The sequence below is a fragment of the Ornithorhynchus anatinus genome, chromosome 4, assembly GCF_004115215.2.
Source record: "Ornithorhynchus anatinus isolate Pmale09 chromosome 4, mOrnAna1.pri.v4, whole genome shotgun sequence".
Classification (NCBI taxonomy): Eukaryota; Metazoa; Chordata; class Mammalia; order Monotremata; family Ornithorhynchidae; genus Ornithorhynchus; species Ornithorhynchus anatinus.
The window spans coordinates 14,533,323-14,560,798 of NC_041731.1; the positions used below are offsets into that span (position 1 = coordinate 14,533,323).

At 42.6% G+C, this 27,476-nt stretch overlaps 1 protein-coding gene across 2 annotated transcripts in view; it reads left to right on the top strand.

The window, feature by feature from the left end:
• The window catches only part of GRB10 (growth factor receptor bound protein 10), a 197,904-nt gene that overhangs the window by 145,302 nt on the left and 25,126 nt on the right, over positions 1–27,476 (top strand). The window contains exons 1-4 of one of the 2 annotated variants that reach the window (XM_029062528.2): positions 10,730–10,828; positions 11,717–11,873; positions 20,166–20,281; positions 24,329–24,403. In XM_029062528.2, coding sequence (XP_028918361.1) covers positions 10,784–10,828; positions 11,717–11,873; positions 20,166–20,281; positions 24,329–24,403 — 393 coding nt within the window. In that variant the 5' untranslated portion in view covers positions 10,730–10,783. Of the gene's footprint in view, positions 1–10,729; positions 10,829–11,716; positions 11,874–20,165; positions 20,282–24,328; positions 24,404–27,476 lie in introns of those variants that run through there. The other variant, XM_007661527.3, reaches the window with a different exon arrangement.

The following is a 27,476-nucleotide window of genomic DNA, read 5'->3' on the forward strand; positions in this document are numbered from 1 at the left end:
AGATGAAAAGCGTATTTGTACAGATTCTGCAGTAATAGCACACACCGCCTTCAAGGATGTCACATTGAGCTGACATTTGTGCCAATCTTTGTTCCTGCCCCTTCTCTCCGTTGGGTAAAGGAGGAGGGTGGAAGCCAGGGGGATTAGAAGAAGTTGGGTTGCAGAAAAATCATGTGATCCCTCTCTCCCTTCCCATTGCACATACTCTTATGCTTGGCAGCTTTCTTTTCGTGGGGGGCGACGGGAGCGAGGAGACTGGGTAAGAATGTTGATAGTTACTTGGGCAGTGGTTGGTTGCTTTGCCTCAGCCACCACGCTGAATGCTGGACCGTCATGGTGAGTACTTTGGCAGGCCCACAGTCACCTCACCCACTGAGCTAAATGAAGTCAGCAAGTTTTTGGTTTTTGGTTCCTCCAAATCACCAATCAATGGTATTTCCTAATTTATTCATTTATTTTAATGGTATCTGTTGAGTGCTTATTTACCAGGCACTATACTAAGTACTAGGGTGGGTATAAGCTAAACAGACTGGATACAGTCCATGTCCCGTATAATAATAATAATAATAATGATGGTATTTGTTAAGCGCTTACTATGTGCAGAGCACTGTTCTAAGCACTAGGGTAGACACAGGGGAATCAGGTTGTCCCACGTGGGGCTCACAGACTTCATCCCCATTTTACAGATGAGGTAACTGAGGCACAGAGAAGTGAAGCGACTTGCCCACAGTCACACAGCTGGCAAGTGGCAGAGCTGGGACTTGAACTCTTGACCTCTGACTCCAAAGCCCGGGCTCTTTCCACTGAGCCACGAGGTCACACAGCCAAGTGGTGGAGCCTGGATTAGACCCCAGGTTCCTTCTGACTCCTAAGCCCATGCTCTATCACTAGACCACATGGGTTATCTCCTTTCTAGTAGTCATCAAAGTAAATTGCAGAGTTCCTAATCAGTCAACTAATCAATACTATTTGAGTGCCTTGTGGGTTCAGAGCACAATACTGTGCACATGGGAAAATACAATAAAGGTAAAATACACCTCTAATCTGAACTGGGCCTCTTGATTCACAGAGAATAATTATGATATCTATGTAGTATTTATTGTTCAGTAGGCACTAGGGCAGATATAAAGGTGTCTATATATATATAGACACAGCCCTTGTTCCAAAACGGTGCTACACAGTCTATAGTATCCCCATTTTACAGATGAAGAAACTGAGGTGCCAGTGGCCAAGTGAGTTGCCCATTGGTCAGTGCTGTAGGCAGAGCTGGGCCTAGAACCCAGGGTCTCCTGACTTTTAGTCCCATGCTTTTACCACTGGGTCATGCTGAGTACATAAATGATAAAGTCATTTATCATTACCAAGTCATTTATCAAATACCAACATTATTATTATTATTATAAAGTCTGTAAATCAATATGTATAGAAGTGCTATGAAAGGTTGTGAGTGCGTATCAATCAGTGGTATTTATTGAGCACTTACTATGAGCAGAGCACTGTACTAAGTGCTTGGGAGAGTATAGTACAACAGAGTTAGCAGAAAGGTTCCCTGCCTACAACAAGCTTAGAGTCTAGTGTATAATAATGTTGGTATTTGTTAAGCGCTTACTATGTGCAGAGCACTGTTCTAAGTGCTGGGGTAGATACAGAGTAATCAGATTCTCCCACTTGAGGCTCACAGTCTTCATCCCCATTTTACAGATGAGGTAACTGAGGCACTGAGAAGTTAAGTGACTTGCCCACAGTCACATAGCTGATAAGTGGTGGAGCGGGGATTCGAACCCATGACCTCTGACTCCCAAGCCCGTGCTCTTTCCACTGAGCCACGCTGCTTCCCAGAGTATATGCTCAGAGGATTGTTGCAGAAGGATGTGAATTGAGGAGGAGAAAAATGAATTTGGGGAAACATCCTGAGGAAGCTGGGATTTCAGAAGGACCTTGAAGGGAGAGAGAACTGAGGTCTGGTACATGTGAAGTGGGAGGAAAACCTGGGGAGGAGGAAGGGCATAAGCCAGGAGTCAGAGGCAAGAGAATTTAGAGCAAGGCACAAGACCCATCTCCTGCCCTCAAGGATTTTACTATCTAAATTCCCAATCATGACATTCCATTAGCCACCTCAGCACTCATGGATTTATGAAGCAGCATGGCCTAGTGGAAAGAGCATGGTCTTGGGAGTCAGAGGACCTGCATTCTAATCCTGGCTCTGCCACACTTGTCTGCTTGTGTGACCTAGGGCAATTCACTTCAATTCTCTGTGCCTCAGTTCCCTCACCTGCACAATGGGGATTCAATACCTTCTCTTCCTTCTACTTAGACTGTGAGCCCCATGTGGGACTTTATTATCTTATATCTACTCCAGTGCTTAGAACAGTCCTTGACACATAGTAAGCACTTTTCATACCACAACTTTTAATTCTCCATTTAATGTATTCACATGTGTCTCTGTATCCATGTACTCTTTCTTTACCATAGTGCCTTCTTCATTTCATTCCTAATCCAAGGAGCTCACAAACTAATGGTACATTTTTTCATTAACTTGTGAGCTCGTTGACATTAGGAATTAAATCTAATTGCCTTTTGTCTTATCCTCCAAGCATCTACTTCAGTGCTCTGGGCACACTAGATGATCTGTGGTCTTTCATTCATTCATTCATTCAGTCAGTCAGTTGTTTTTATTGAGTGCTTACTGTAGGCAGGCACTGAACTAAGCACTTGGCAGAGTATGATATAAAAGTAAACAGACACATTCCCTGCCCACAACCAGCTTACAGTCGAAATGGGGAGACGGACGTGTAATAAGAGTAAATAAATTACGGCTATGTACGTAAGTGCCGTGGGGCTGAGAGGGGGGGATGAATAAAGGGAGCAAGTCAGGGCGACACAGAAGGGAGTGGGAGAAGAGGAAAGAAGGGTTTAGTCAGGACTTCATGAAGTGTTCCATATTTCCAAGAGACCTTCCCTGATTAAGCCCTCTTAGAAATGTGGAGTGCTTCATGAATTTGTGTCTCGGATGCTCTGCTTCCCTGAGAGTCATTCCATCCTCCCTACCTCCCAATAGCTATTGTGCACTGGGGGATGAATCTGCATGGAGAGCCCTCAAAGCCCTCATGTTTTTACGGGCTTCCTCCTTTTGCCTTGATGCAGCAAAGACTTCCAAGCCATATTAGCAACCCTTTCCATCTGCCAGGCCATCCTCCTGTTAAACTGGAATCCCTAAAGTTGGTCCTGTCCCTTTAGGAAACTAAAGGCAACTCACAGAATCAAACTGAGAACTGGACTTCAGTAGAACATGGGTATTCAATTCTCTGTGGGTAACAGCTGCCCAGCTCAGCTGATGCCCAAGGCTTGTGTGCCATCTCCACAACATTGCCCTGACTATTGGGGAACCCAACCTTTGGTGTAATAGTATTCTATATTTGGGGTTAGCTCCCCCAGAACATACCCCAGGGAGGTAATGGTGTAACAGGTTGCGTCCCCTGGCACCCAGACCACTTGGCCAGTGTTGGCCATCCTGCTATAGGACCTTAACACAACCTCTGCCACGCTGACCTATCTGAATATAATTTTGGGGGTCAAAAACAGTAGAGTACATGATGCTGGCCAATGCACACCTGCCTAAACACACACTTTCCTTGATGGGTTCATCAGAACCTCCTCCAAGAGGCCTTCCCAGACTGAGCTCCCCTTTTCCCTCTGCTCCTTCTACCCCCCCTTCACTTCTCCCCAGCTAAACCCTCTTCTCCCCCCCCTTTCCCTCTGTTCCTCCCCCTCTCCCGTCCCATCCCCTCGGTGCCGTACTCGTCCGCTCAACTGTATATATCTTCCTTACCCTATTTATTTTGTTAATGAGATGTACATCACCTTGATTCTATTTATTTGTTATTGTTTTAATGAGATGTTCTTCCCCTCGATTCTAATTATTGCCTTTGTTCTTGTCTGTCCGTCTCCCCCGATTAGACTGTGCGCCCTTCAAAGGTCAGGGACTGTCTCTATCTGTTACCAATTTGTACATTCCAAGCGCTTAGTACAGTGCTCTGCACATAGTAAGCACTCAATAAATACTATTGAATGTAGCCCCTGCATCACCTACTCTTCCAAGAACTTGCAGAGTAAATGCTCAATAAATACAATCGCTCGTTTGATCGATTGGTAGAAGAGGAATCTGTGTGCCCCAGACTGAATGGAGGATTAACTGGACTGTGGAGTAGGACCCAGCCTGGGGAGGGTTAGCCAGAAGAGGTTGTGGGAGAAAAGTTTTAAGTTGGGCTCCGGAGGTGAAGGGGACCAGTTCTACTTATTGAATGCTTATTGTGTGCAGAGCATTTTACTGAATGCTTGGGAAAGTACAAAATAACAATAAACAGAAACATTCCCTGTCCACAACAAGCTTACAGTCTAGAGGATGAGCTTATAGTCTAGAAGGTCTAGACTACGTTCCTAAGCGCTTTCCTGGCAGTGCTCCTTAAATACCACTGTTGGGTCGATTGATGGAATAGCATATGCCAATCAGTCGATCTGTTGTATCTGTTGAGCGCTTACCATGTGCAGAGCATGGTACTAAGCGCTTGGGAGAGCACGATGAAATAATATAACAGACACATTCCCTGCCCGTAACGGGCTTACAATTTAGAAGGGGAGACAGACATGACTTGAAAGAGGGAGAGAGGATAGAGAGTAGCCAGCCCTGGGATGAGTGGGGCCTGTTGAAGCCACGAAGTCCCTGGACAAAGAACTGTGATTTGAGAGGTTATCGCCACAGGTTACAGTTAGACTTTTGAGGAAGAGCAATCAGCCCGTTAACAGATGAGAGTGTAACGCTGTGTATGGGTTAGACTGCTGTGTATATGGACCGGCCGGTTCTAGGGAGAAGAGTGAGGAAATTATAATAGTATTCCAGGAAGGGATGAGTGCTTGCATTTAAAGCTGGAGGTTTTGGAGTGGAACGAAGGGGTTGATGGGAGAAATTTCACTAAGGTAGAATTGGCAGGACCTGGTGATGAATTTGCACACAGGCAGCAAAGGAGAAGTATCAAAGAAAATTCCAAGGCGTGAACGTAGTGGAAATAGAAGAGAGTGTTGTTAGGGTCATTTTGAATAAGGGAGGAAACGGGGGCTTTTTGTAAGTTTTCCCTATAATAATAATAATAATTATGGTATTTCTTAAGTGCTTACTATGTGCCAAGAACTGTTCTAAGCACTGGGAGGATACAAGGTCATCAGGTTGTCCCACGTAGGGTTCACAGTCTTAGTCCCCATTTTACAGATGAGGTAACTGAGGCACAGAGAAGTGAAGCGACTTGTCCAAACTCGCACATGGGATTAGGACCCACGACCTCTGACTCCCAAGCCCGTGCTCTTTCCACGGAGCCACACTGCTTCTCTATAAGGTTGTGTGTAGCCAGTGAAGAGAAGAGATTATTTTTGAAGTCTCTGGAGGAGGCTACAGACTATAAACTCACAGGCAGGGAATGTGTCTACCAACCCTGTCATTCTGTACTCTGCCAAGCATTTAGCACAGTAATCTGCCCATAGTAAGTGCTCAGTAAATAGCATTGATGGATTGAAGGAGAATTCACATGGGCAAATCCGCCTTTCCTGTGATCTGCTCAGGTGCTGCTTCTCCCATTCTGGCTTAACCCTGGAGCTCTGGATTGCCGTAGTTCAGTCCTGCTTATGGATTATCCAGATACCCTGGGCCTGTCCCAGACTAATAATAATAATCGTGATGTTTAAATACTTACTATGTGCCAAGCATTCTATTAAGCACTATTAGATTGGCCACAGTCGAAGTAGGAGAGAGAACAGATATTTAATCCCCATTTTACAGATGAGGAATCTGAAGCACTGAGGATTTGAATGAATCGCCCAAGGTGACACAGCAGCCAAATGGTCAAAATGGGATTAGAACCCAGGTCCTCTGATTCCCAGGCCCGAGTTCTTTCCAGTAGGCCGTGCTGCACCCAAGGCTTCTTGGGAGAGGATCAGGGATCCTTCATTCAGATGCATTCTTAGTTTGGGGCCTGACATTTTTATGCAAGGAGAAGAAAAGGTAGATGGAGACAGGTTTAAAAAAAGGATTCCTCACAACCTATTGTGCTCTGAAAGAAATCTTGGGAGAAATTAAATCTGACATACTAATGTCTCATTTTTGTTATGCTGTATCTATCAAAAAGTCCAATGTTTCCTGGGTAAGCTCTTGTTTCAGGAATAAAACTTGCGATTACATTTTGAAAGCCTTCAGATGTTTGCTGCTCATTTCCATTTCTCAATTTGCTAAGAACTACAAAGCACAGTTAATCTGTCCCTACTCACTGTTATTTTGTACTCTCCCAAGGGTTTAGTACCGTGCTTTGCACACAGTAAGCGTTCAGTAAATAACGATTGAGTGAATTATGACCTTCTGCTCTTCCTACAGTGAACTTTCCCAAATTGTCCCAGTCCCTTGTCCTTGTACTCACACATGCACACACCACACACCACAAACACACACACCACAAACAGATACAACAGTAGAGCTTTCATCCGTGTGTAGCTTTCATCCGTATGTACACCCACACACAGAGCCTCACAAATACAGCAGTAGAGCTTCATGGATGGAAGCTTCCATCCATGTGTTCGTACTCAAGTGCATGATACACATGCGCACGCAGATATAGCAGTAGAGCATCCATCCGTGCACGCACAAACACACACCACAAGCACAGCACACATGTGCATGCACATGATTCCAGATTCCATCCCCAGAGAGCGATTAATGCTCTTTACAAGGAGTCTTATGTTCAAGGACTAAGTAATTTAAATTGACCTTGTGTAATTTGCACAAACTTAATAGAACCACCTCTTGAACACAGACAGAAAGGGTAGGAGCGGGGAGGGGTAAAGCAAAGTTTTGGCAGAATTAAAACACGAGCATTGACCTCTAGGCAGATTTGAGAGGTTGCAGGGTCGTGTGGTGGGAGATTAAGCTGGTATTGCAGATGACTCCGAGGAGAGTGAAGAGACAGGGGAATGTTCCATTTTCTATTTTTGAAAGGTGATTATTCCTGAAGCTTTGGCAGCAACTCTCAGCTAAAGTCAAAGAGTTCTTAATCCTGCAATGAAGTTCTCTCAAAGCTGGCAGTCCTTGCCGTAAACCATGTAGTGTTTAAATCAATCAGTGATAGTTATTTGTATATTACTCACATAGGGTACTGATTCAGCTACATTTGTGTGCAGATATGATAACTGTATTAAGGGTCCATTGCTGTAATGGAATCTGAATAGTGGAGAGTAAATTAGTTAATTAGTGCATCCAAATTCATTTGCCCTTGCTATCTGGGGTGCCATGCGGGGGCAATAAGATGGAAAAAAAAGAGCTGTAAAGTGTCTTCTCAACAGAATGTCCTCTGCTGCTGCTACAATTTGCCCTATTTGTAGTTCCCTCCATTAAATTTGAAAAGAATGAAGTTCTCAGTTCTTTCTATGTTAAAAACACACACACACAGAACAATGGAACATTCTATTATTACTTCAGGGCTTTTATCGTAGGGTACAATGCTTAGCCAGTTAGAGGGCTAGATTGGCTAAGCAATTTTACCTCTCTGATTCCAAATAGAATGAGGTTGTGCTGCTGAAATAAAGATGCCTTCTTTGATTTTTACTCTTTTAATATTTAAAACAATGAACCGTTTGGCAGCACTTGCAGGGGAGGGAGGAGATTGACTGAATTGAAGTTTGAAGGGATTTGAAGGGCTTATTTTCCTGTTTCATTTGCTGCTTTCGAGTTCCATCTCTCTTAGGCTGGATATGTTACATGCAGTTACAGGATTGACAGAGAACTATTTGGCTTTCCTTAGCAGGCCAGATCCCACAGTGCTCAAAAGGCCCCCTTCTATTTTCTCTGGAGCTTCAGTCCCTTAACACCAACGGGTTTGCAAGCAGATGTCTCCGTTCTAAATATATAGAGCCTCGGTGACCAAAAGTGTTTTCTTTTGCCCTCGACTGACCAAAAGAGTACATCCTTTCTCCAAGATCATCCTCCCAGCCATAGTGATGAATTCTTTCATCTCGGTCAGGTTGACTCTATTACTTAAACTGATCCAGATTAAGCTCACCTATGTTGGTTCGGAATACAAAAGGCAAATTTAAGCCAAAGGTTCTTTATTCCCCCATCCTCTTTGTTAGCTCTGGGCCTACTCTGTTACTTGCCCGGCCCGGATTCTGGCTAGTATCTGTAGTAGCAGTAGTAGTAATAATAATAATAATAATAATATTGGTATTTGTTAAGCATTTATGATGTGCCAAGCACAGTTCTAAGCACTGGAGTAGTTACAGACTAATCAGGATGGACAATGTCCCTGTCCCACAAGTGGCTCACAGCCGTACTCCCCATTTTAGATGAGTTAACTGGGGCACAAAGAAGTTAAGAGACTTGCCCAAGGTCACACAGCAGACAAGTGGCGGAGCCGGAATTAGAGCCCACGTCGTCTGACTCCCAAGCTCGTGCTCTTCCACTAAGCCAGGGGTTTAAAAAAGAGGGGAACTTGAGCTAAATCAGTTACTACTCTGCCTGGTGTTTAGCGGCTGATTGCTGCTTGGGAGATGGACCGTTTTACTTCGTGAACCAAATACGTGGAACTCCTTGTCTTCAGAGAAAGAATGATATAAAAATCTTCTCTTTTGTAGGAAAAAATGTCTCCTTACCTATTTCCATTATTTTTGATCAGTGCTTGAGAAATGGGGTGAACAGAAATAGAGTGGTATAGAAAAATGTTAAAATTTTGGATGAAGATCCTTGGGCTAGTTTAGGATTAATAGTGCAGATTATCATGTTAAAAAGAAATAAACAATCCAGACCCCTTTTCAAGATTAATTTGTAAACTTGCCTGCTCAAGATCCAGATTGCTCTGACATTGCATCCGAGTTTGCTGTTAGCACTGCAGAATGTAGTCCAAGGGTGAAAACTTGCTAAGAGCTGCATTGGTGCAACTATTAGAAATTTCAGCCCTTCCTATATGAAGCCCTCTGATTTATAATTTGTTTAATTGGTTCTCTCTCCTTTCCACCTCCCTGGTGATCTACTCCTCAAATGTAAAGTTCCTAAACTAAAAGGAATTGAAAATAAGTAGGCTCGTGACCAACAGAGCTATAGCTTCAATTCTCCAAAGGCTAACTAGACATCCTGAGTGATGTACGTGTTGTAATATAAGCTGGGAGGAAATTTAATACAAGTCAAAACTTAATTAAAAATCAGCAAATTGTTCATGGGGGAGTAACTAATTTGGGGCGGTCAGAAATGCAATCTGGAAAGAGTGTAGAATGTAGAACTATACTAAATAACTGAAAAATCAACTTTTCAACTTGCTGCATGCAGCTGTGAATACTCACTTTCTTTTTTTTTAAAAAAAGACAGTGTTTTGCAACAGCTACTAGGAATGATTCACTGACTTTGCTCATTGTTTTAGCCAGTAATCCTTTAACATCAAATTTCAATTTTTCAGGCAGTCCCCCTACCTCCTTTGGTTGTTATTCTTATGTTGAGGTGTTTTTATTGGCCAGTCTACCAACTCTTTTCTGTGTCTGAAATAAGATTTGGTGATTTAGTTTGAAATAAAGATTGAGTTCAGTCGAGTTATTTTAGCTCTACGGTATTTAAAGTCAGCTAAATGGGTAGCGCTCTGCCTTCCTGGAGTAAACATGCTAATTACAGAAAGCAGATTTGCAAGAAGCCCTAACGTGGAAGGGAAAGTGCCTAAGTCCAGTGCATGCTGAGAGTTCTCTGGTTTGATTAAGTGCAGCTGGGTGCAGCAGGAACATTGTACAGAATGCATACCTCTCTCAAAACTCCAGCAACGGCCCTGAGACCCCACTTTTGAAAGAGTTGGCTCATCCCCGCTGTCAGCTGAAGCGGTAGCCTGAATGCATGGGGCTTGAGTCATTTTAGCGAGATTAGGATTTAACTCCTTTCCAGCTGGCCGCGGATTTTTACGTGGACGGAAGGGGGACCTCGGAGGAGGAGGAGGGTTTCGTGATTTGGGAGCCGGCACCCAGAATCAGAGGATCTGATCCTGGGCCCCGATGATTTCCTTTTACTAAGACCCTGCCGTGAGGTGATTTCATCAGTCCGGCTTTCTCGCCTGGACAGATCAACGGACGGCACTGAAAGTTCAAGAAAGAACAGGGCGCTCGGGTGAAGCTAGGCAAGGGAGAGAGCAGAAGGGCTGGGGGAATCTTGAAAGACAGAGGTCTCACGAGCAAGAAGAGGAGAAGTTCAAGGGCTTTAAGTTACATAGGGATGACATCAGCCGCTGTGAGGCAGGGCTTTTGAGAGATGTGGCCAAGAAATCAAAATTCAGAAAACACACATGGTTTGGGCATTAGATTTTCTGCTTGATCTTCTAACTTCATATGCTAGACCAGTTTAATTTCTGTTTTTTGTGCTGTTGATGTTTCTTAGGGTTCTGTTTTGGGTTTTTTTTTTTTGGAAGAGGGGAAAAAATAAATTGAAAATCCGATAGAGTGTGGGGAAATGATTACATCAGTCGCAGGGGTGGATATGATTGGTCTGTAGAGTGTGGTTTGATTCACTACCTAAAAGATTGTATGTGTGTAACCCTTTGAGTGGAGCTCTGGCTGCCTGTGCCTGTCCAGAAACAGTAGCTTCAATAGAGGCTGTGTGCCAGCGACAGGTAAGGTTCAGAAATCTGTTGACACAGCTAAACACCCTGAGGCTGCAGTCCAGGCAGCCCAGGTTTGGAAGAGGCAGCAAACAAACTCTCTTTTAAGAGGCAAATCATATTTTAAAATGCCATCTTGTTCTTCTGACTGCTGCCTTTTGCATGCCGTTGAGGTAAGATTTTTTTTTTCTCCCCTCTGCCCTTCTTCCCTCCCCCGACCCCATCTCAAGTTACCCTACTGGGGGTATTTCTCAATAGGCATTTCTTGCTAGGAAGGGGCATACTTGAATTGAGTCGAAACTCATTCCGATCCTCCCGAAAGCAGCTTGACTCGAAGCTAGTGAATTAATTCACGATTTGGTGAATTAAAACGGTGCCAGAGAAATGACGCTTCTGTGGGGTTTGGGGGAGGGAGGGGGCATTTGGATCCTTGCAGATATATTCTCCCCTGTCCTTTTTCCCCCCTCATATTTAAAACCTACAGTGTGTGTGGATACGTTATCACCCTCCCCTGAAGACCACGAGACTGTGAGCGAAGGGGAGAAATGCGTGGACCAGGGCTATGGACTATTCTAACCTGAGATGGGCGCAGTTAACTGGCAATGCAAAGGAGCTGTACCAATCAGAAGTTCCTGTTAGAAGTTTTTTTTAAATTATTTGCAGTTGGTTTAGCTGTCACATTTCCAGTTCCCCAGGCCGCTGCTTATATTTCAAATTGGTTTTCTTCTTTTCTAGATATTTAAAAAGGAGCATGCTCTGTATCCATTTCCAATGGGCTTGATTTAAGCCACGGGAGGAATCTGGGCTGTTTTCGTATGTTACAGGGTCGCCCTTTATGAAACTGTTTTTGGGGGGGATGGGGATGGGCGGGAGAGAAGGGGAGTGGGGAGACTTGGAGAAAACCCTGAAGGCAAATCATACATGTTCCTCGTGTTGGTTGCCAAGATGCCTGAAGTTAGAACATGGGGAGGGGGTGCCGTGTATGAGAACTGTCAGATGTGCATATTTTCAGAACACCGAAAGAGCTGTTTATCTGTAAGTGTATCCTTTATATGTTGCAGGATGTTAAAGTCTTTAGTGAAGATGGGACAAGCAAAGTGGTGGAGATTCTAGCAGACATGACAGCCAGGGACCTCTGCCAGCTGCTCGTTTACAAAAGTCATTGTGTGGATGACAACAGCTGGACCCTAGTGGAGCATCACCTTCACCTAGGATTAGGTAGGGGACAGACCAGGCTGACATCGTTTCTATGAACAGCGTATTTGACTCTATCGTATGTGATGAACTACTTTCCAACCTTCGAAATTCTAATTCTGCTTGTAAAACTGCACAATTGGCCCCGATCCTCTGCTTTCTACTAAATTCTCATTGCTCTTCATTGTTCGTAATTTGAGATCGTTAACTTTCCTTTTCTCTTTCTCTCCTACTCCCACCACCCCACCCTTCCTCGGTCTTCACATTGGTCCTTTGTGTAATCCTGCTCTGTGGTAGATGAAGCAATGGCATGTAAACGGCTTAGGCAAATGAAGCTTGATCCCTAAAGAGTCCTGACCCTGTGATTCATCTCCTATAGAGTCCTGGGGTTGGAGAAAAGAGGTGGGCTTGCACACCACTGGCTGAAATGGAAGAGAAGATCAGATAACGTTTTTTTACTCAAGCAGGAGAAAAGGTGGTATCTTCACATGGCGTGGTCCATTCCTGTGCCAACAGTCCGCTCTCGAAGTAGCCGTTCCTGTAGCTGATTGAAATGAGGGCACCATGGTTACGGTGGATGAGAAGGCAAATGGGAAGCCTTTGGGAATTACAGAGTGTTATAAATCACTCTCATCTGGTAGCGCTAGGTAGTAATCTTCTGATATCTAACTTGTTTAAGCAACGCAATTTTTCAAGTACTGTGTTCAAGCGGTATATGGCAGTATGTAAGGGCAGTGTTAAAATATAGAGGTCAGGAATAATTATAACCCCATGAATTACTTTCCAAACAGTTCAGGATCCGTACTTGAACATTTTAATGGAAATTCCTTTAGGCTGTGGGAAGGTAAAAGTCTCCCAGAAATTGTAAAACATCGATTGTATTGCGAATCTCTCTAAAAGTAAGAAGCTGGGTACAGTTTTGCTGTCTGATGTTCATTTTCTGAATATAAAGGCACATAGTGTATTTATTGGTTAGAAGCATTTGTGGAAGTCCAGCAGTATTGAATTTAGCCCTAAATTTTGGATAGGCACTTCCTCGTTTCTTCAATTCAAAGAGCCGAGCCGTGCCCTAGCTCTAGCCAATCCTTCAAAAGTCCAATATTCTCAAAGCTTGTTAAATTACCATATTAGAACTCTTTGTGTATTCTTTCCCATCACTGCTGATTACTGAGGTATTTGTGTGTAAACAGAAGCTTTTTCCTTTGTAAGGAACATCCTTCTCCTGCCAGATTCATTCAGTGATGCCACAATTCAGTGATTGTGACATCACAATAGCTTCCATGGAGACTAATTGTGCTGTCAAACTTTAGTTTGTGACATCCCTCAGTGAATTCAGCAGTGGGCTGATAAGGCCATCAAAAGCTTCTGTTTACCCACAAATAGCTCGGTAATTAACAATGGTGGGAAAGGGGGATTTTATATATACATGCACACACACACACACACACACACACAGTGTCAATCCTAAATAAGTGCAGTGGAACCAGACTGTAATTAACTGCCAAAGTTTTGCATGAAAATCTGAAAATGCTGAACACTAACCCTGCATCCTGTTATGAATAGTGTGATCTTTTGTGAAGTTGGCTTTGCTGAGGATTTAATTTTGTAGGAACACGGATGTATGCATTACATCATTTTATCCATATATGAATATTTGTTAGTTTGCATATGTTAGTTTTAAGCACAGAAACGTGGTCCTTATTTAAAGAGTTTTCCGTTCCTTTCAGGAACAATAGTTGCACGCTTACCATAACGTCTTAGAATTCATTTAACTTAAGTCTTCCCTCTCCTGCCCAGACTTGTAAGCCCTATGTGGAACAGGAACTGTGTCCAACATGATTAACTTCTATCTACCTCAGCGCTTAGAACAGTGCTTGAACCTAGTAATCTCTTAAATGCCATAAGAAAAAACAACATACCTCCATGAGTGAAGGAGAACAGCCAGCAATTTTTTGGCACCTACAACTATGCCATATGCTCAGAAATGACTTAATAGGTAATTACCCAAAAACTACAAAGAAGAATTTTTTTTTAAAAAAAGGAGAGAAGTCCCTTTTTTGGTTAAAGTATTGAGTGAAAGAAAATCAATTGCATGCAAATTAGGTACTATAATTATTAAGTACAATGTAAACTTAAAACTCCTTTTTTCATTGCTTTGTCTTTTTTATTTTATTGCTGTTTACTTGCTTAACTTCTAATGTATCAGCCTCTCTATGAACATAAATAATCCTTTAATCCCAGGTATATGTTATTTATTTATCTCATGGGCTAAAATAAATATCTTTTAAAAAACCCTTTTAGGATAAAGAATTGAAAGATGGATGTGGAAAAAATGAGATAAATTCATAATTGAACAATTCTTGAGATTTAGAATGAGTTCTTATTGCTATGAGGAAGTGGTATGTGTGATGAAGTGGTGTATGTTTGAGTTTCAGTTACTCTAGATTGTAAATTCCTTGAGAGCAGGGAACATGTCTACCAGCTCCGTTATACTGTACTCTCCCAAGAGCTTAGTACAGAGCTCTGCACCCAAGTGCTCAATAAATACACTTGTTTAGGGATCAGTCAGTATTCATCACTGAATACTTTTAATGCAGTATCATCTGGGAGATCACATTTAAGGGGCAGTGAAAGGATGATCACTGTGCTGTCATCCAAGATGTGGACTCTCTCACATCTAGACTGTGAGCCTGTTGTGGGCAGGGATTGCCTCTATTTGTTGCTGAATTGTACTTTCCAAGCGCATAGTACAGTGCTCTGCACGCAGTAAGAGCTCAATAAATAAGATTGAATGAGTGAATGAATGAATCTGAGGGTGTTTGGTATTTTTCCTCTGCCATTTATCTGAAGGTTCGTGTACCAGTGGAGAAATTGTTCAAGGTGCCACTACTCATTCGCATTTTAAACTTTGATTAAAACTAAGTTGGCAAGCCAGTAGTCATTAAATGCAGTTTTGAAAAGTTGGTTCAAATGACTTGTTAGAGCACCAGAAAGTTTCAGGTATCAAGAGTCCAACATCTAAAGCCAGAGTTTAGCATATTTTATTTGATACCCCACAGATCCTGCAAACTCTTGTAAATTAATTCATAATACTTTCATCCAGAGACTGAGATGAACAGTATTCCTTATGTGCATTATTAATACTTGTGACCCAGTTTCTCTTCAAATGAGTTGTATGAAGTTCCCACTCTTGATATAATTTGAGCATCCCTTTTCATAAATACTTGAATAAAAACTACAGATAAGCCTGGACAGGGCAGCAATCAGTATCTCCATGTTTAGCTTCTGAACTCTAGTCATAAAAAGTAGAAATTAACTGGCAGGTGGTAGGAAGATTGAGTTGAAAAATGAGCAAAGTTGTATGTAAATGTAAAATACCAGCATTTTTAAAGCAGGGCTATTTTCCCAACTTTATTCTAAAATAATTCGTTTTGGGTAATATTACCCCCTCTGGCCTACTTCCTATCATGATTCCACCTCTGCCTTCCCTGAACCTTCTGCAGTTGACTGACAGAGGATGATTTTTGGTCTGTGGCACAGACTCGTATAGAACAATTGTGTGTATTTGAACGGTTGGTTTGGAGTATTGCCAAAATTACCCATTCTGTAGATGGAGAATTGATTTTATAAGCAAAATGACCATCACCATTTTTCTATGTGATTATGCACTTTATCATATGGGTCTAAATAGTGCATAAAATTGTGTGTTGGGGGGCGGGGGCGGGACGGGACTATCTTTGCTTAAAGACCTTCAGACTGATTTGATCAGTAACAGAGATGTTGAACCACCAAGCAAAGTTAGGTAAGAGTAAGCCTTGAAATCAAATGATGCCCACACCAGATAGACCTCTAGAGTGTAAGCTCCTTGAGGGCAGGGCAGGGATCGTGTCAACCAACTCTTATAGTTTACTCTCCCAAGTGCTTAATACAGTGCTCTGCACACAGTAAGTGCTCAATAAATACCATTGATTGATTGATTGGATTGATTGATAGCCCATGGATGCATTGTTAGGATAGAACCCTGGTGAGAGGAGTCTGCATAGAAAGATTTCTATTCCTTTCTCTCTTGCATCCCAGTGAGAATTGTTATGAATTCAGCTTTGGGATTGCCTCATTATTATTTTGGACCTAGGTGAAATTAGGAGTTTGAACAAGTGTGGAAATTACAAAACAGAGGCAAAAAACTTCACTCTAACCTCAGCATTGGGCTGTGTTCTAGACAGAGAATCAGGAAAGCTGTTGTGTGTATCAATTTCCCATTTCACCCCGTTCGAAAAGATAGAGAGGGGTAAAAGGCGTAGATCCTATCTTTAAAAAAAAATATGGCTAGAAACAAGGCATCTATTTATGGGGCTGCTTTGATGCCGCTATTTTCTGGGTGCAGGTGATCACCCCGATGGCTTCATTCATAATTTTTTGCAATTTTGAACCATTCTGAGTTAGAGGAAAATGCCTCTTGGACAGCCGGCTGTGTGATCTGCAGTGCGCGTGGAACCTATTGTGAATTATAGGTCGGAATTGGGGGCGGTGGTTCACACAAGACCAAGTGTAACAGCAAAGTGTCATTATGGGATTAACATGGTGCCATGGGGCATTCTGTATTGCTGCTGGGGTTGACAAACCTTTTCTTAGCATTTGCTTGAGAATGAAGCTAGCCAATTTGTATGTGTTACTTTAAGGCTTACAAGTTTTGATTTTTTCTAGAGTTGTCTAATTTTAAAGTGAACTTAAAAGTTGTGGTAATACATATGGTGGATGATGATGCTCAGTGCTTTTCCTTAATGCCAGTAGCCGAATAAGAAGTAGGAAATATGCAGGAGTCGTGCGGCCTGTGTTGTTTTAGTCTCTTGAGTCTCTTGACATATCATAAATAGGGAGCCTATGTGTTTTGTAGCACATAAAGTTCCAAAGGCGAGAAAGCTTCAGAAGCAAAGCAGGCCAAGAGTCCTGTGCTGTTCTTCAAGAGGCACAGGGATGAATTTTACCAGTACAAAGGAAGGGTGAAAAGGGGGAAAAATATCCCTGTTTTGAATCCAGAACCATAAAGGAATCTGTGGGTAAGCAGGAACTGTACAAGGAAAAGAAATCAGAACAGGGTATAACAGGCCAGGATGGGAACAAGGAACAAAAATCAATCAATGAGTGGTATTTATTGAGGGCTTACTGTGTGCTGAGCTCTGTATTTAGCGCTTGGGAGAGTACAGTATAATAGGTAGGTATGATACATGCCCAAAAGGAGCTTACAGTATAATGGAGAGAAGGACAATAAAATGAATTATAAATAGGAGTAATTATAATAATGAAAATAATGGTATTTGTTAAATGCTTACTGTGCGCCTCTAGACTGTAAGCCTGTTGTGGGAAGAGAACGTGTCTATTTATTGTTGTATTGTGCTCTCCCAAGCACTTAGTACAGTGCTGTGCACACAGTAAGCACTCAATCAGTGTGACTGAAATGAAGTTCCCAAGCACTGTATTAAGTTCTGGGATAAATACCAGATAATCAGATAAGACACAGTTCCTGTCCCACATGGAGCTCTCAGTTTAGGAAGGAGGGAGAACAGCTATTAAATGCCCATTTTACAGATGAGGAAACCAAGGCATTGAGAAGTTCAGCGACTTGCCCAAGATCCCACAACAGGCAAGTGACTGGGACCAACAAGGAGTGAAACAGCACCAAAAAGAAACAATATCAGGGATAAGAGAAGATAAGCTAAAACCCAAAATGGGGACAGAAATCATGTGACTTAAGTTTAAAAAGCCAAAAAAAACCCCTAATTTCAATTATTAATCCAACATGCAAGACTCTTGCCATTCTGTGGTGTGGCTCATCCTAACCAGGAGGCTGCCCACTTCACTGTTTATTTATCCTCATTATGGAGAATTTCTCAGTAAATGCCCCCCAAAGATCTTAACCTGCTCTCATTTCGATGAGAAGCTGAGTGGCCTAGTGAAAGGGGCACGGGCCAGGGAGTCAGAGGACCTGGGTTCTAATTTCGCCTGCACCACTGGTCTGCCCTGTATGACTCTGGGCAAGTCACTTACCTTCTCTGTGCCTCATATCCCTCATCTGCAAAATGGGGATTCAATACCTGTTCTCCATCCTACTTAGACTGAGCCCCGTGTGGGACCTGATGATCTCGTAGCTACTCCAGCACTTAGTACAGTGTTTGACACATAGTGAGCACTTACCGAATATCACAGTTATGACTTCATTTAAGTCTGTTATATTTCTCTTGGTGACTGTCCTCGTAAGAACCTTTATATACACTTAACAGTTATGAAATTCCTGAATTTCTGTCTGCATCAATTTAGAGGGGGCCAAATATATCTCTGACTGTGGAGGCCTGAACAAAGAGCAGGTTATTCTAAAGTGCTTATTTTCCAGGTGTAGCCCATTGTTGCCCTCTGGGAGAATTATTATATTCATGAAGGCAAATCCTTTTTCCCCTAGGAAGGTCCCATTCCCATACGGAAGACTAGTGTGACAGAAAAAGGAATAATAATCATAGAAAATGAAGTATTTAAGGTGTGCCAAGCACTGTACTAAGCACAGGGACAGATACCATATAATCAGAGGAAATTACAAAAACAAGCAGGGCCTGGGAATCCAAGGATTTGTGTTCTAATCCTCACTCCACCAATTGCCTCCTGTGTCACTCAGGGCAAGTCACTTAAACTTCTCTGTGCCACAGCGGATTCAATATCTATTCACCCTCCTACTTAGACTGTGTGCCACATGTAGGACCGGGACTTAGTCTGACCTACTTACCTTGTATCTGCTCCAGTGCTTAGTGCCGAGTTTGGCACAGAGTAAGCGCCTAACAAATTCCTCAGTTATATTAATCAAAATACAAAGAGCGAAGTTAGGGATATAACGCTTAGGGAGATCCTTATCGTCTCAAGAAACAAATTGAAGCAGCCTTTCCTCACAACTCACTGGATATCGAAATCGAAATAGGTTAATCTTCAGCAGTTTTGCTCCTACCTCACTGACCTTCATGGTGAAATTTCCTTTGAGAAGCTTCTAGATTTTAGCAGTATGTGTCAGACATTATCAACATGTCTGCTAATTCTGCTGCATTGTACTCTCCCAAGCGCTAGTACAGTGCTCTGCACATAGTAAGGGCTTAGTAAATACAGTTGATTGATAACTTGCTGAGAGAGAACAGTTTATACTTTGTACATCTTTGTATACGTAGACACGTATACAGATGTTTGGTTAACAAAGAGCTCTGCACACAGTCCTCAGTAAATTCCCCTTGTTTTTTGTACTGCTTTCACTATTGTTAAATAATTTTGCATTCCTGTCCCTCTCATTAGATTGTAAGCTTCTTGTGGACAGGGAATGGGTGTGTGGTGCTATTGCACATTTTCAGAAGTATAGTACAGTGTGTTTTGCTCGGCCAACATCGTTGGTCATTGGTCAACTACTCATGAACATTACATGGTTATACCAGAGCACTGCAAAGTCGTTCACGCAATCATCACATTCTGATGACAGTGAATTCCATGATCTTCCTAATTCTTGTCTAGTTTACTCTACCTGTCACGGGGATATTGTTGAGAGACATGGGTGTGTCCATAGAGTGTCATATGGTGTGAAGGATAGGCACTCCCTTACCAAGGGGCAAAATCCCAATTGGCATAGATTGGGTAAACTGTGCTTCCTGTGAGAAAGTAAATGTCACACCTATGTGAGATAAATCTCCTCTCTCAGATGTTTGAATCGCTTTTTCTAGTGAGATGTTTGAGTTACTAGAGTGAAACATATTTTATTCACCTACTTGATCCTGTTGGAGTCTAAATTAAAACTAGCATTAACGAAAGGTTTCCGAATGAAATGTCAGTGGATAATGGTTCTAATGCCTAGGATTCATCCTCCTCCCCAGAGATCTATCACCTCTTATAGTAAAAACTTTCTTTTTCCATTCTCCCTCTCCCTCGTCTTTCACTTTGTTCTTGCATCCTTATTAAAAATATTTCCTCATGTTTAGTCTTCTAGTAAGTGTTTTTGTTTTCACAGGTTTAAGCTGCTTTGTTTTGGACACAGCTTTAGCGTGACATGTCCTAACCCCGGCCTTAAATCTGGGCCCAGCAACCTTATGTCACCTAAATATGAAACAGGGATGAAAAATTAAAAGGCTGAGTTTTCAAACCACATTTTTTTCAGGGGGTCACAGTTACAATTGCATGCTCATTTTAGGTCACCATATATAATGACAAAAAGGAGTCCCCTTTTGCCTTAGAGATTTTCTGGCAAATATTAGTTTTGTCAGACTCGATGTCTAATATATCTTACCTTTTCTTCTACAGAAAGGTGCTTGGAAGATCACGAACTGGTTGTTCAAGTGGAAAACTCGATGGGAAGTGAAAGTAAATTTTTATTCCGGAAGAATTATGCAAAGTATGAGTTCTTTAAAAATCCTATGGTAAGTCCTGTCTTTTTTCGAATGTGATATCACTTTCTAAATTTCTAAGTCTCTGGCCAGTTTGTAGGTGGGTAATAGATCATAATGAGGCAGCTGAGTTGGGGAACAGTGATTCTCGAAAGCTCCAATGGCTAGTTACCAGAAACATTTCTATCCGGAACAGAGTTTGGGATTTTATTCGAATGCCAGTTATAACTGTCGTAAAATGAATGTTATGCAAGTTGAGGAAGCCAGTTTTCTTTTTCTGAGCCAGCAGAAGCTTAATTTATACCAAGAGTTTTGAGTTCATTGAAAACTCAGTTGACCAAGTAATGTGGAGAACCTGTTTGGTGTGTCTGTGGGTTTGGGAGACACTTTCCACAAACCCTAGTTTCTCCTGTAAATTTTAAGTTTTTCTAAAAGGTCCAGATGGAACAGTATCCCTGTCTTACTGCTTCCTAGCAGGGGTAGCAGAAATCTCAAGAAGTTATAGGCCAATAATTAGTTTATTAGTGAGTTCAACAGAGAAGCAGTGTGGCCTCGTAAAAAGTCAGTCAGTTAGATTTTTGAGCGCTTACTGTGTGCAGAGCACTGTACTGAGTGCTTGGGAAAGTACAGTGTAGCAGTGTGACAGGCACATTCCCTGCCCACAGCAAGTTTACAGTCTAGTGGAAAGAGTATGGGTCTAGGAGTCAGAGGACCTGAGTTCGAATCCTGGCTCTGCCGCTTGCCTGCTGTGTGACTTGGGCAAATCACTTATCTTCTCTGTGCCTCAGTTTCTTCAACTGTAAATTGGGGTTTAGATACCTGTTCTTTCTCCTCTATAGACTGTGACCCCCATGTGGAACAGGGACTGTCTCTGATCTGATTAACTTGTTCCTACTCCAGGGCTTAGAACAGTGCTTGATACTTAGTGCTTAATAAACACCATAATTATTTGTTAATTATCATTTATCAGTCAGTGATATTTATGGTTTACTCTGTGTAGAACACTGGACTAAGCAATCGGTGGAGCACAATCCCGTAAAGTTGGTAGATACAGTCTCTGCCTTTAAGGAGCCTACAGCCTAATGGAGGAAACTTCAATCTAGTTTATGCCAGAGATCGTGAAACTTGGTGAAAAATTTAGAAGCAGTATGGCCTAGTGGATAGAGCACAGGCCTGGGAGTCAGAAGAACCTGGAGTCTAATCCCAGCTCTGCCACTTGTCAGCTCTGTGGCTTTGGGCAAGTCACTTCACTTCTTTATGCCTCAGTTACCTCATCTGTAAAATGGGAATTGAGACTGTGAGCTCCACAGGGGACAGGGACTGTGTCCCACCCAATTTGCTTGTATCCGCCCCACCTCTTAGTACAGTGCCTGGCACACAATAAGTACTTAACAGATACCATTATTATAATTATCATTATTATTTTCTGTGCCTCATCTGTAAAATAGGGATTCAGACTGCGCACCCTACGTCGGACATGGACTGTGTCCAACCTGATTAGCTTGTATCTACCCCAGCACTTAGTACAGTGCCTGGCACGTAGTAAGCGCTTAACAGATACCATCCAAAAACGATCAATTCAAAGACCGAATGCCTTTCAAAAAATGAGTAAATATTTTGACGACAGTTGAACCACTGATTCAGGGATTGAGTGTAGAACGTCGCACACCCACAAGCTTCCTGGCACTGAGTCATGGGTGCTGGCTGCAGAGTCGCATGTTGGGTTGGATGACAAGAATTAGCCTGGGGGTACAAGCCAGGTGCAGTTAAATCCTGCTGCATTGAAGAAGCGAGGAGCCGTTGCCCCTAGATGCCTGGGCTCAGCTGGTCCCGACCTGAAGTCCTTTCTTCTGCCCCCTCCTGCTTCATTAAGCCCAGGCCCTCACCACTCTGCTCCAAGGGGAAGACCAGAGAATGGGCAGGCTGTGCTGGATGAAGGACTAGGTGGGTACAGCATGGCCTAATGGTAGAGCGTGGGCCTGAGAGTTAGAAGGACCTGGGTTCTAATCCTGGCTCTGCTACGTGACTGCTGTGTGACCTTGGGCCAGTCATTTAACCTCTCTGGGCTTCAGTCACCTCATCTGTAAAATGGAGATTAAGACTGTGAGCCCCATGTGGAACATGGACCGTGTCCAACCTGATTACCTTGTATCTACCGTAACGCTCAGAACGCTGCCCGGCCCATAGTAAGTGCTTAACAAATGGCATAAAAAAAGCAGCCACCCCGCCTTAGAGATCTTGCAGTACCTGCAGATTCCCTGACCCAACCCATGGGGTTCTGAGCCAAGTTGCAGGTTGGGCTGGGTAGCTGTGTGCCCGCATATGGGTGCAGAACAAGATTGCGTGGCAGATCTGTGAGGTTTTTAAGACCTCTCAATTTCCTTTCCTAAAATAAAGTAAGATTCAGTCTTGCAGGCTAATTCATTCAGTCAGTAGTATTTATTGAGCGCTTACTAGGTGCAGAGCACTGTACTAAGCACTTGGAATGTACAAATCGGTAACAGATAGAGACAGTCCCTGCCCTTTGATGGGCTTACGGTCTAATCGGGGGAGTCGGACAGACAAGAACAGTAGCGGTAAATAGAATCGAGGGGATGAACATCTCATTAAAACAATAGCAAATAAATAGAACCAAGGCGATGTATATTTCATTAACAAATAAATAGGGCAGTGAAAATATATACAGTTGAGCGGACGAGTACAGTGCTGAGGGGATGGGAAGGGAGAGGGGGAGGAGCAGAGGGAAATGGGGGGAAAAGAGGGTTTAGCTGCGGAGAGGTTGGGGGGGGGGGGGTGTAGAGGGAGTAGAGGGAAAAGGGGAGCTCAGTCTGGGAAGGCCTCTTGGAGGAGGTGAGCTTTAAGTAGGGTTAAGTTAAGTAGGTTAAGTAGGTTAATGAAAGAGATTGCATTTGTGGTAGATGCAAATTTAGCATTTTTTTCCGATGGAAATGCTCTAATAAAACATCATCACTGAGTTTCAGATTTTTTTGTTTCAATGGAAATGCTCTAATAAAACATCATCACTGAGTTTCAGATTTTTTTGTTTCAATTTCATATATGCCAGTGTTCGTTCATTAGATATAACTTCTCAGACACTGTATTTACTCGTATAATTGCCCCAAATAATTATAATGATAATAATAGGTATTTGTTAGGTGCTTTCTGTGTGCTCCTAACAGACAGCCCTGGGACAGATATAAAATAGGTCAGACACAGTCCCTCTCAAACAAAGCGATCACCATCACAGTAGAAGCAAGAACAGGTATTTAATCTCCATTTTACAGATGAGGAAACAGAGGCCCTGAGAAGTTAGGTGACTTGGCCAAGGTCACACAACAGGCAAGTGGTAGAGCGTAATTTTTGTAACGTCAAAATGGAGAGGCTATTATAAGATTCATAGAATAATTAAGTCTAGCAATAAGGGGAGGAGGGGGAAGGAAAAGAAGGTAAGAGAGAACTTGACTGCATATCTTAATTCGAGTTCCTCCTCCATAGCATAAGCACTACATGATTTAACTCCCTCTCCCTCCTGCCCTCGCAGGAGGGCATCCATCCATCTTGTTATCTATCTATCCATCCATCCATCCATCCATCCATCCATCCATCCATCCATCCATCCATCCATCCATTGTTATCCATCCATCTATCAATCAGTCATATTTATTGAGCGCTTACTATGTGCAGAGCAATGTACTGCTGTGGGAGAATACGACATAACAGAGTAGGCACATTCCCTGCCCACAGTTCCCTACCCACAGTGAGCTTACCATTCTCTGCTTTCTGTTGCTCCTCCTCTCATTCCCTCCCTTCTTCTGCCCCAGTGGGTAGCTATTACTGCTTCTAATTTAAGTGGTGTGAAATATAGTTTTTTTTCCTCCTCAAAATCAAAATGGGGCAATTACGTAAGTAAATATGATATAATTTTTCTCAAGGTGTTAAGACAGAAACGTTGTGAGTACAAACATGTATAATTGGTATAAGTAGGGAATTTGAAATGTTTATTACAAATGTGAGCACACAGCATAGAAGTGAAAAAAATCTGTCTAAATGTTTCTGATGTTTTTTTTCCCTTTTCCCCAGAATTTTTTTCCAGAACAGATGGTCGCATGGTGTCAGCAATCAAATGGTAGTATTCCCCAAACTCAGCTCTTGCAGGTACTGCAAAACGTATTTCTGATGAACTACTGTTCATTAGGAGATGATGAAAGCTCTGAGGAATTGTAACGGTATAATTATGAAAAAAAACTTTGCACGGCGGTGTTCCGATTCATGTTCCTGCAGAATCTCATGTGGAGGTTGAGAGGAACCAGAAATAAATGCACATGCGGGGCAATTTTGAACTACACTAGGGAGTTGGAACAGAAGTTTGAAAAGAATAATCTCTGCTGTTGCCTAACAACTCATCTAGGGCAGGTTCAGTTAGTCAGTTAATTATATTCATCGTGCTTACTGAGTGCTTACTGTACTAAGCGCTTGGGAGAGTACAATATTCATTCAATAGTATTTATTGAGCGCTTCCCTGCCGATAATGAGCTCACAAGTCTAGCTTCTTGTTGAAGCAAACCAAAGGAGGCTTCTGAATTAGAATTTTTTTTTCGGGACCACTAGGTCGTATCTGAACCTGGCCAGACATTGTGTAGAATCCCCCTCACTCCCTCCTTTTTCCCCTTCCCCACCCCCCACATCACAGTTCTGAATTCCTGGGTCTCAGATGGGGCAGGCTGAAGTCCCGCAGACAGAATAGTTCGATGGTAAAATAGCCATCAATCAGTCAATACGGCAGTGGTATTTATTGAACACCTAAGTACATGCGCAGAGCACTGTACTAAACACTTGGAAGAGTATAATACCACAGAATGGGTAGACACCATCCTTGCCTTCAAGGAGCTTACAATCCAGTGAGTACCTCCTGATTATTTTGTAGTTTTATTGGCTTGTGTGTGTTGTCTCTTTTCTCATTCTTATATCACGTATTTGTCAGTTTATGCCTGCTGCTTCCCCCTCTGCCTTAGGCTCCTGGAGGGCAAGGATTGTGTCTACTGCATCTCTTGTGTATTTTCTAAGCACCTAGAACAGAGCTTAGCACGTCAATCAGTCATATTTATTGAGCACTTTCTAAGTGCAGAGCAATGTACTAAATGCTTGGGTGAGTACAGAGTTGGTAGTCACGTTTGTTGCCCACAGCAGTGTAGAGGACAAGCGCATAGCTGCTACTTAATAAATTATCGCAATTAGAACGTATTAGCGTGCCTACTGGGTTGTAGCACTCAGTACTAGACCCTGGGGAAACACAGAGGAGAAGTAGAAAGTATGCTCTCTGCCCACGAGGGATTGGTGGTCTAATGGGGGAGACAGGTAGACACAAACTGTAAACTTACATAGTAGAATAATAGTTGAGTGTAGATGCGTCTGCTTAAATATTCAAATATTCAATTATATGAGTAAAGAAAAATGTTATGGGATGACCAGACCGGGGAGGGGTGGGTCAGTCGGAGAATACCTCCTGGAAAAGATGTCTTTCGAAGAGGGTTTGAAAGCAGGGAGGGTGGTGACTGAATGGGTTTGGGGTTCAAGGGAGTGCCATTTTTGCACAGTGGCTTGGAGGCAAGAGTCAAGAATGAAGTAAAGTTAGGAGGTTTGCTTGAAAACAGAGAAGAATACGTGCCAAGTTATAGTGAAAGAAGGGAGTGATGAGGTAAGAGTCATCAGGTGGAGAACCTTAAATTCAGTACTCAGAGGTTTCTTTGCATGATGCATTGAGAAATGGGTAGCAACTGGAGTTTTTTTGGAGAGGAAACTGATACGTTGTGAATAGTGTCTTCATTCGAATCCCAGCTCTGCCACTTGTCAGCTGTGTGACTGTGGGCAAGTCACTTAACTTCTCTGTGCCTCAGTTACCTCATCTGTAAAAAATGGGGATTAAGATGGTGAGCCCCACGTGGGACAACCTGATTCCCCTGTGTCTACCCCAGCGCTTAGAACAGTGCTCTGCACATAGTAAGCGCTTAGCAAATACCAACATTATAAAGACTGAGCAGCTGAATGCAGGATAGACTAAGAGAAACAGCATGGCCTAGTGAAAAGATGGGTTCTCATTCCCTCTGCACCGTCTGCCTGCTTAGTGACCTTGGGCAAGTCACTTCACTTCTCTGTCTCAATTCTCGCATCTGCAAAGTGGGGTTTTACTATCTGTTCTCCCTTGTACTTACACTGTGAATCCCATGTGGGAACTAATTATCTTGTATCTACCCCAGTGATTAGTGCATACGGTACCTGGCATACAGTAAGTGCTTAACAAATATCACTATTATTATTATTTATGGTATTTGTTAAGTGCTTACTATGTGTCAGGCACTGTAATAAACACTGGAATAGATACAGGTTAATCAGGTTGGACACAGTTCCTCTCCCACATAGGACTCACAGTCAATTCCCATTTAACAGATGAGGTAATTGATGGAGAAGTTAAGTGACTTGTCCAGGGTCACACAGCAGAGAAGTGGCAGAGCTGGGATTAGAACCCAAGTCCTTCAGACTCCCAAGCCTGTGATTCCCAGGCCTGTGCTCTATCCACTAGGCCACGCTGATTACTGTTATCAGTCAGTTGTACTTGCTGAGCGCTTACTGTGTGCAGAGCACTGTACTAAGCGCATGGGAGAGTACAATACAACAATAAACAGACATATTTCCTGCCTATAAAGAGCTTATCATTTCTAAAGAGGGAAGAGGCTAGAAACAGAGCAATTAATCAGTGGTATTAAATGAGCACTTACTGTGTGCAGAGCACTGTACTAAGTGCTTGGGAGAGTACCTTGATTCTATTTTTTGCCATTGTTCTTGTCTGTCTCCTCCGATTAGACTGTAAGCCCATCGGAGGGCAGGGACTGTCTCTATCTGTTACCGACTTGTACATTCCAAGTGCTTAGTACAGTGCTCTGCACATAGTAAGCGCTCAATGAATACTATTGAATGAATGAATGAGTGAATACAGTAGAATAGAACAGTTAGGAGGCCAATGCAGTAATACAGCCAGGAGCTGATGGGCTTAACTCAGAGTGGCAGCCATAATACCAGAGAGTAGAAGAAGGGCTGGCCAGATTTAGAGAGATACTGAATGAGGAAAGTGGAACAAAAACTGAGAGGGCCCAAAGGGAATTATGGCAAAGTTAGGGGAAGAATGGGATTAAAACTTGAAACGTTTAGTTGTAGCCATATTGAGTTTAAGGTG